This window comes from Vanellus vanellus, assembly GCF_965231255.1.
Source record: "Vanellus vanellus genome assembly, chromosome: 5".
Classification (NCBI taxonomy): Eukaryota; Metazoa; Chordata; class Aves; order Charadriiformes; family Charadriidae; genus Vanellus; species Vanellus vanellus.
Window position 1 is genome coordinate 51,593,923 of NC_138910.1, and position 9,210 is coordinate 51,603,132.

The window sequence follows — 9,210 nt, forward strand, 5'->3', positions numbered from 1 at the left end:
TGTGTGGCGGGGCTGTGGGCTTTGCTACCCCAGAGGGTTTTAGCGAAGGTTGGCGAAGGAAGATGTGCCGGGACACCAGCAAGGAGAGGGGTGGCAGCTCATCACCCCGCAAAGCACCAGCACGAGCCATTGCGGGGCTTTGCCAGTGGTGCCGGCCAGGTGGAAGCACAACAGGGGCGAGGGGGCTGCAGTGACTGATGCTGCTCTTCTCTCCATCTCTCTTCCCCCCCCTTCCCCTGCCCAGAGATCCCCCAGTGCGCCGGCTGCAACCAGCACATCCTGGACAAGTTCATCCTCAAGGTCCTGGACCGGCACTGGCACAGCTCCTGCCTCAAGTGTGCCGACTGCCAGATGCAGCTGGCCGACCGCTGCTTCTCCCGGGCCGGCAGCGTCTACTGCAAGGAGGACTTCTTCAAGTGAGTACCGCTCGGGAGCCCACAGCCCCCCGAAAGCCCCGTCTCCCTGCTCACAACACAGCCAAACGCAGACCCTATTTTTAAGTGTAATTTCTCCAAAATCTTCATCTATTTTTTTTTTTAAATTTGTTGTAGTTGTGGAAATAAAGGAAATGTTGGTGCTTTACAGCTGCCGCAGGCTGGATGCTGTTTGTTGGGATTTAACCTTCTTAAAACCCCAAATCTCCCTGATGCTCCCGCCCCTCCCTTGTGCCGGTTTGCAGCCCCCGCGGGCCGGCAACCGGCGGCGTTCGGCGGCGGCCCCGGCTCCGTTCGGAGCTAGAGGGCAGGAGAAACCCGTGCAAGGCAGCGGCAGCGCTGCCTGCTCCTGCCCGAGCCCCTCGCTCGCCTCACTGGGGTTTATGATGCTGTTTCTCTCCCTTAGTATTTTTTCTTTTTTCTCTTTTTCTTTTTCTTTTTTCTTTTTTCTTTTTTCTTTTTTCTTTTTTCTTTTTTCTTTTTTCTTTTTTCTTTTTTCTTTTTTCTTTTTCTTTTTTCTTTTTTCTTTTTTCCTTTTTCCTTTTTCTTTTTTCCTTTTTCTTTTTTCCTTTTTCTTTTTTCCTTTTTCTTTTTTCCTTTTTCTTTTTTCCTTTTTCTTTTTTCTTTTTTTTCTTTTTTCTTTTTTTCCTTTTTCTTTTTTCCTTTTTCTTTTTTCCTTCTCTTCTCTTCTCTTCTCTTCTCTTCTCTTCTCTTCTCTTCTCTTCTCTTCTCTTCCTCTTCTCTTCTCTTCTCTTCTCTTCTCTTCTCTTCTCTTCTCTTCTCTTCTCTTCTCTTTCTCTCTCTCCTCTCCTCTCCTCTCCTCTCCTCTCCTCTCCTCTTCTCTCCTCTTCTCTCCTCTTCTCTCCTCTTCTCTCCTCTCCTCTCCTCTTCTAACGTTTTTTCACTCCCAATATTGTGAAAACCTCATTTGATTTCCTTGGCAGCTGCTTCCGAGCAGCGCGATGCCCCAGCCTGGCTATTTCCCTGGTCCTGCGTGTGACAGGACAACCCGTTCCCCTTAAAAATGGACTTTTCAGTGGGCATGCTTTAATCCCTGGCTGCTGGCAAAAGCTGGGAGCTTTCCCAAGGGATGGCAGAGGGTGTTGCACCGGGGCCAGGCACAGCTGTGCCGGTGGTGAATCGTCGTGAAGCGGAGTGAGTGGCACTGCTTTACACCTCCTGCGGGGAGGAGGGCTGGATCGTGGCCAGTGGGTGCCTTGTGCTGCCCGGGTGCAGGTGATGGGACCTGGCCAAAACAGTCCTGCTGCACTTTGGGGACCGGGGCCACCTCCCCATGGCATCATTTCCTGCGCATCTCCCCATCACCCCATGCTGCCGGCCGGCCGGCTAAACTAACCGACAGTGATTATGCCCTGCACTAATCCCCATGCAGGACTTTCCCTGCCTGCCCATCCCCGGGCTCTCAGTCCTCCTACGTGTCCCCGTCCCCCCATCCCCTCCCCCGCCAGCCATCAGGGCCAAGGATCTGGCTTGGATTTCTCCTTCCCAACTGGGGAGCGTGCGACGGTCAAAGCAGCCACTACAGCCTGGGTAATAACACTTCACTTCTGATATTTTCCAGCCTATTAATCTCCAAGTCATTTAAATAGTTGCCCAAAAGGTGCAGGTGATCAATGTTAATTAGAGTTGAAAGATCAGTGACTTTCTTAGATGAGGTCCTGCCTGGATTATTTGGTGCCAATCAATAGCATCGCGGCGCTCGCTCGGGCACTCGCCTCACCTTTATTTCAACCGCTCATTGATTTCGGGGTAGGTAACCTGCGGAGGACGTGAGGATTTAAGGCCAACTTCAGAGGCAGGTCTGCAATGCAGGAGCTGCTTCCAAAAAGACCAAATTTTTTGTTTTTACCTTTTTTTTTTTCCCCTCCCTCAAATCGCAGCTCTTCATCCCCAGCCATGGGCAGCTCTGCCCTGGGTCCAGCCGTTCCCAGGTGATGCAGAAACACCCCGGGATGCTGCAAGGGGTTTCAAATGGCTTTAACAGTGTAATTTGGGGGTGGAGGGTGGAAGGACAGGGGGACGATGAGGCTGCAGAGTGTGCACCGGCTCAGCCTTGGGCACAGGGAAGCATTGTCCTATCCCTCCCTCCATCTCCCATCCCAACCAACCCTTCACCCCTCCCTCCATTCCCTCCATCGCTTCATCCCTCCCTCCCTTCATCCCTCCATCCCTCCCTCCCTCGATCTCCTATCCCATCCGTCCCTCCGTGTCCCTCCCTCTCCCCCCCCCTCCCTCCCAGCTGACTCCGGGAGAGCTGAGGTCTCCCCAGCAGATGTCTGTGGACTCTCCCTTTAGGATATAAGCCCAGAAAACGAGACAAAAACAGGTTTTCCCTCCTCGCTTTCTGCTTCCCAACACCCCTTTGGGCAGCTGCTGAAATTGGGCTGGCTCCATTCACGCCCAGTGCCCGCAGCGTGCCCCTGGGTGACATCTGCCTGACTCGGGGACAGTCTGAGGGATGCAACTTCGGTGGCCGTTGCCCTGGCTTTGCAGAAGGCATGAGGGCATGGGCAGCCGTGGGGCTCATGGGGTGGTTTCGCCTGACTGGGGGATGTTCAGCCCTCGGCGGGGCAGCGAGAGGTCCCCCTGGGGTGGCTGTACCCTCTGGGCAGCCCCGAATGCCACCGCCTGCCCCTGCAGCCTTGGGGCTGGGGACCGAAAAGCTTGGCTTTTCCTGGGCTGCCTCCTTCGAAGCAGACGGGTCTGTTTCAGGCGTAGGGGACAGATTTATTCTGATAGCTTTGCTGCCTGAGCTGCTGCTGCAACGCCAGGATGGCTCTGTGGGGTCCCAGCACACCGCTGATGGGGTGCTTAGCGGTGCTGGGCGGGAGACCCTGCAGAGCCCTTGCGGTGCCGGTGGGAGGCGGGGATCTGCCCCACGTCAATCCCAAAGCCCACGGCATCTGTTGCTGAAAACACCAGTGGAATGTCCACTTATTTTTGACTTTCTCCTGTGCTGCCACCACCTCGTGGCACGTGTCTCCCTCGTGCTGTTAACTCAGTTGAGGCCAGGTGTTATCCAGGTGTTATCCAGGTCTTATCCTTCATGTCTACGTGGGGCAACTGCACGTGGCCACGGCCTGGGCTGCACCCACGCAAGAGCACCCAGCTCATGGGCGCATCTGAAGCGATGGGTACCCAGGAGCTCTGCAGCAGAGTGCCTTCCATCTGTGGGGGCTGCCGGGCCAGTCGTACGCTCCTTGCACGCTCCTTGTGTACTCCTTGCACCCTTCTTGCATGTTCCTTGTATGCTGCTTCCACACTCCTTGTGTGCTTCTTGCCACACTCCTCGCACGCTCCTTGCATGCACCTTCTGCACTTCTTGCACCATCCTTCCACGGTCCTTCCATGCTTCTGCCACACTTCTTGCACGCTCCTTGCATACTTCTTGCACGCTCCTTGCATACTTCTTGCACGCTCCTTGCACGCACCTTTCTCACATGGTCCTTGCATGCTTTTTCCACACTTCTTGCACGCTCCTTGCATACTTCTTGCACACTCCTTGCTTACTTCTTGCACACTCCTTGCATGCACCTTTCTCACATGGTCCTTGCATGCTTTTTCCACACTTGCAAGCTTCTCGCATGCACCATTCTTACATGGTCCTTGCATGCCTTTTCCACACTTCTTGCACGCTCCTTGCACACTTCTTGCATGCTCCTTGCATGCACCATCCTTACATGGTCCTTGCATGCTTCTGCCACACTTCTTGCATGCTCCTTGCACACTTCTTGTACGCTCCTTGCATACTTCGTTCTTACATGGTCCTTGTATGCTTTTTCCACACTTCTTGCATACTCCTTGCACACTCCTTGCATGCTTCTTGCACACTCCTGGCACCATTCTTGCATGCTCCTTCCACACGTCTTGTCCCATTCTTGCACACTCCTTGCATGGTGCTTCCACACATCTTGTCCCATTCTTGCACACTCCTTGCATGGTGCTTCCACACTTCTCGCACACTCCTTGCATGCTCACTCCCCACTTCTTGCACAATTCTTCCAGGGTCCTTGCATGCTTTTTCCACTTTTCTTGCGTGCTCCTTGCACACACTTCTTGCACACTCCTTGCACCATTCTTGCACGCTCCTTCCACATGTCTTGTCCCATTCTTGCACACTGCTTTGCATGTTGCTTCCACACTCCTTGCACACTCCTTGCATGCTCACTCCCCACTTCTTGCACAATTCTTCCAGGGCTCTTGCATGCTTCTTCCACATTTCCACCACACTCCTTGCACGCTCCTTGCAGCCGCCCTGGCAAGCTTGCTCGGGCCCACCTAGCCCCACGCTGGCCCACCCGACGCACCCGTCGGGCTGTCATTACGGTGTAAGAGCCCCATCATTCTACATTAATCTGGGATTCATCATGTTAGCGGGGCGGCGTAATTAATTTATTTGGTATTAATGTGGATGAAATATGTACTGTCTTTGCAGGGGAAAATCAGGCAGCCTATAAGCATTAGTTAAAAGAACCATTAAAATCAAACCTTCCTCAGCTCCATTAGGCCGGTCTCTCACACTGAAGAAGATAAACCCCTGCCGTGTGAAGTGTCATGCATAATTAGGTTGATTGCTGGTTTAAACTCTGCCCTGTCTCCCGGTCCCCACCCAGCCTCCGGCGAAGCCCACCTCGCCGAGAAGCTCAGGGTTGCCCTCTTCTCCTTGCAGGCGTTTTGGGACCAAATGCACGGCGTGCCAGCAGGGCATCCCTCCCACCCAGGTGGTCCGCAAAGCCCAGGACTTCGTCTACCACCTCCACTGCTTCGCCTGCATCATCTGCAGCCGGCAGTTGGCCACCGGCGACGAGTTCTACCTGATGGAGGATGGGCGGCTGGTCTGCAAGGAGGACTACGAGACTGCCAAGCAGAACGGTAGGCACCCCGAAAGGGCTACGAGGTGGGACATCACACTGAGGGATTGCCATGGGTCATGTCACTGGTGGGAGGGGGTTGCTGCGGCCTCTGGGGCAGCTGGTTTTGGGGAGCTTTTTCCCAGCGGCATGGGCTGGAGGTTTGGGGTTGCTCATGCTGCTGTGGTCGGGGCTGGTATCGGCTCCTTCCCTTGCAGATGACTCCGAGGCGGGTGCTAAGCGGCCCCGGACCACCATCACGGCCAAGCAGCTGGAGACACTGAAGAACGCCTATAAGAACTCCCCCAAGCCCGCCCGGCACGTGCGGGAGCAGCTCTCCTCTGAGACGGGGTTGGACATGAGGGTGGTGCAGGTGAGTCCACAGGGACGCCCCTCTCCACCCTGTCCCTAGTGAAGGGGGACACAGGGGTCCCAATGGGGTGCCGAGCTGCAGGGGTGCTGCTTTTCAGGGGTGCCCGGGAGATGGTTGCTGGGATGAGAGGCTTCAGGGGATGCAGAGGTGCCAGGGGTATTGGGGTGGCATGGGTGCCCAGGAGCTGGGCTGCAGGGATTCTGGGGTGCTGAGTTGCATGGGTGTGTGTGAGCTGGGTTGCAGGGGTGCTGGTGTACTGGGATGCAGGCATGCCGGGATGCTGGGGTGCTGGCATGCTGGGCTGCAGGGGTGCTGGGTTCCACACGTGCTGGCATGTGGGGTTGCAGGGATGCTGGGTGGCAGAAGTGCAGGGATGCTGCCATGCTGGGATGTAGGGTGCCTGCGTGCTGGTGTGCCAGGATGCTGGGGTGCCTGGGTGCTGGGTTGAGGGGGTGCCGGGTGGCAGAGCTGCAGGGATGCCGGCATGCTGAGATACAGGGGTGCCGGGATGCGTGGGTGCTGGTATGCTGGGCGGCAGAGGTGCTGGCATGCAGGGGTGCCAAGGTGCCATTGATATCCCATTCCTCCCCAGGTGTGGTTCCAGAACCGGCGGGCCAAGGAGAAGCGGCTGAAGAAGGACGCGGGGCGGCACCGCTGGGGGCAGTTTTACAAGAGCGTCAAGAGGAGCCGCGGGGGCGGCAAACTGGAGAAGGAGAGCTCGGCTGAGGACTGCGGCGTCAGCGACAGTGAGCTCAGCTTCCGCGGTGAGCGGGGTGCTGGCATGGGACGGGGGGGACGCGGGGCTTTCCCCTGCGCTGACCCCCCCCCTCTGCTCTCCCTCCTCTCCCCGGCAGAAGACCAGATCCTCTCCGAGCTCGGCCACACCAACAGGGTTTACAGCACCGTGGGGGACGTGGCGGGCGGACAGTTGCTGAACGGCAGCTTCTCCATGGAGGGAACGGGACAGTCATACCAGGACTTGCGGGACGGCAGTCCCTACGGCCTCCCCCAGTCGCCGTCCTCCATCTCCTCCCTGCCGTCCCACCCGCCCTTGCTCAACGGGCTGGACTACGCCATGGACGGCAGCCTGGGGCTGGTGGCCCACGGGGCGCAGGGGGTGAGTCAGACGCTGCGGGCCATGGCCGGGGGGGGCCCCACCTCCGACATCTCCACGGGGAGCAGCGTCGGGTACCCAGACTTTCCCACCAGCCCGGCCTCCTGGCTGGACGACATGGATCACCCCCCTTTCTAAGCGCCGCTCGCCCCTCCGCCCCGGCCCCCCTCGCTCCCCCCCCCCAGCCCGCAAGCGCAGCACCGAGGGCTCCCGCCGGCAGTTGACTTTTCCAGGATTTCCCATGGGAATCGGCCCCGGAGGGCTGGAGGGAAGGGGAGGGGGTGGCATCGGCGATGGCTGAGGGGGGCGGCTGTGCCTGGGGCGGGGGGGCACGGATGCCTTTGGGTGTAAGCACAAAGAGAGGTGTCGGCACATGGGATGCACGGCGAGGACCCCGGCGCAGGGCTGGGGCACGGCGGGACGCGCGAGGGCGCGAGCCGGCGGGAGGGAAGGACAATCAGGGATGGCACAGTCCGTCCCAGCGCCCGCGCCAGCCCCGCACCGCTCCCGCCGGGCACCGCTGCTATTTTCAAGAGTTATTTTTCGATACGGAGTTGAAACGCGACTCAGCGCTGCCCGGAGCCTCAGCGGAAAGAAAAGTTTATATTGTAGAAGGGTTTATTTTAGCGAGGCCGGGGACCTGTGCAGGCAGGGCCGTTGCCTGCTGCCTGGGGGTGACGCTGCCCGCTCCAGTGGGACTGGAGCTGTCATGTGGCAGCTGCGGGGCCGTGATTTATCCCCGGGCACGCAGGAGTGCTTACGGTGCATCGCTGCAGGTTTTACCTTGGTGGCGCGGCGGGGAGAAATTAAAAAGGAAGAAAGGCCTCTAGCCCCGCATGCCCAATGGCCAAAGGGTGGGGTGGGCAGGAGAGGTGGGGAATGTTTGCTCTGAGAGTGTTGCAAAAACTTCCCCAAAGCCAAGGGGAAAATGGATATTTCATCAGCTGAAGAAGCACCTGCACGCTGGGCACCGGAGGGGTCGGTGGGGTGAGACCCCTGGCATCGGCCACCCACCTCCTCTGGTGCCATGGGACCGAGGGGACCGAGGGCGGGTGATGGTGGCCAGGGAGGAGCCGGGTGGTTTTGACACAGCCTGTGAGCCCCGTGGGGTCTGCTCCTGGCTGGACCCACCCGGCACCAGCCCCTTTCTCAAAACCCACATCCCCGGGCTTGCGATGGCCACCTGCCTGTCTCCCCCAGCACAGCCTGCACCCCCCCACCCTCACCAGGCTGAAGAATTTCACCCCAATGGATAAAATCCAGCTCCATGCTCGCCGCTCGGGGTGCCTGGCTCTGCCCCAGCCCCTTGGGGATGCCTCGGTTGTGGGGTCCCCGCCATCACCCCCAGCTCTGGGGTGACGCTGATGCTCCCAGGCTGCCCTCTGGGGAGGGCTGGTGGTGGATCTGGTTAGCTGGCTGCTGCCAGAGGCTTGGGGGGGGGAAGGGGGGGGGGGAGATGGAGGGGGGGTGTGGGGTGCTCCGAAAGCAAAAGCGAGAAAAAAATAAAAGTGTAAAAAAAAAAAAAAAAGCCACACAAGAAAGCACATCACCGGTATGTCCCTGTCCCTCCCTGCCTCCCCCTGCCCCGGCTGGATGTGCTGGTGCTGTAGGAATTGCTCCAGTCGCAGCCATGTGCCTCCCCCTCCCCTCCTTGGGTGCTGCTTTGTGCCAAGCCCCCCAGCCTTGCCGGGCTCTGCGGGTGGCTGGTGGGGAGGGGGACATGGGGGGGGGAGCCGTGTCTGCTGTTCTCCATCCCCCTTTGAGAAAGCCAAACGCGCCCCTCCCCTCGCTGTGTAAATTTTGTACAGTTCCAGAAAGTGAGAGTCTTGTTTCCTGGGGGTGGGGAAAAAAAAAAAAAGGGAAAAAAAAAACCCAACAAAAAGAATAACAAAAAAAATTCAAAGAATAAAACCTTATTTATTGCCATGTCTTTGGGGAGAAAGGACCCCTCCCCAATCCCCCCGAATTCGGGCCCGGGGCGTTGCTTTTGTACCCTGCCTCCTGTGCGTTGGCATGAGATGTGTACGGTCACCCCCTCGCCTCGAGGGAAAGCGATGTCAAATAAACTCGGGATGCTCTTTAGCAGCTGCTGTCTTTGGGATTTTCTTCCTCAACGAGAGGGCAGCGGCCACTATCGCTCCAGCACCGTCGGCTGTTTGGGGTCGGGATCTTCTCTGGATGGAGGATCTGGCATCCCTGGATGGGACAAGTGACCCTCGGGACATCGTGCCCTGGCTTTTTTGCAGGCATGGAGAGATGGGTGGGTTTGGGGATGGCATCTCCACCTCTGCCATGTGGCACCTCAAGATGCTCGGAGCTTTCCAGCCACAATGCAGCAGTGGCAGTGGATGCCCACGGTCATCGTGGACCGTGGACATCCACCGCCGTTGTCCAGCCACGCCACCGCAGCGCTCAACG

At 58.1% G+C, this 9,210-nt stretch overlaps 1 protein-coding gene across 1 annotated transcript in view; it reads left to right on the forward strand.

The window, feature by feature from the left end:
* Nucleotides 1-6,930, forward strand: part of LHX4 (LIM homeobox 4) — a gene marked incomplete at both ends in the record, with an annotated part of 12,543 nt that extends 5,613 nt beyond the window's left edge. Inside the window, 5 exons of the mRNA XM_082484654.1 lie at nt 245-416; nt 5,125-5,327; nt 5,524-5,678; nt 6,271-6,442; nt 6,533-6,930. Coding sequence (XP_082340780.1) covers nt 245-416; nt 5,125-5,327; nt 5,524-5,678; nt 6,271-6,442; nt 6,533-6,930 — 1,100 coding nt within the window. The remainder of the gene's footprint in view (nt 1-244; nt 417-5,124; nt 5,328-5,523; nt 5,679-6,270; nt 6,443-6,532) is intronic.
* Between the last annotated feature and the right edge of the window lie 2,280 nt (nt 6,931-9,210).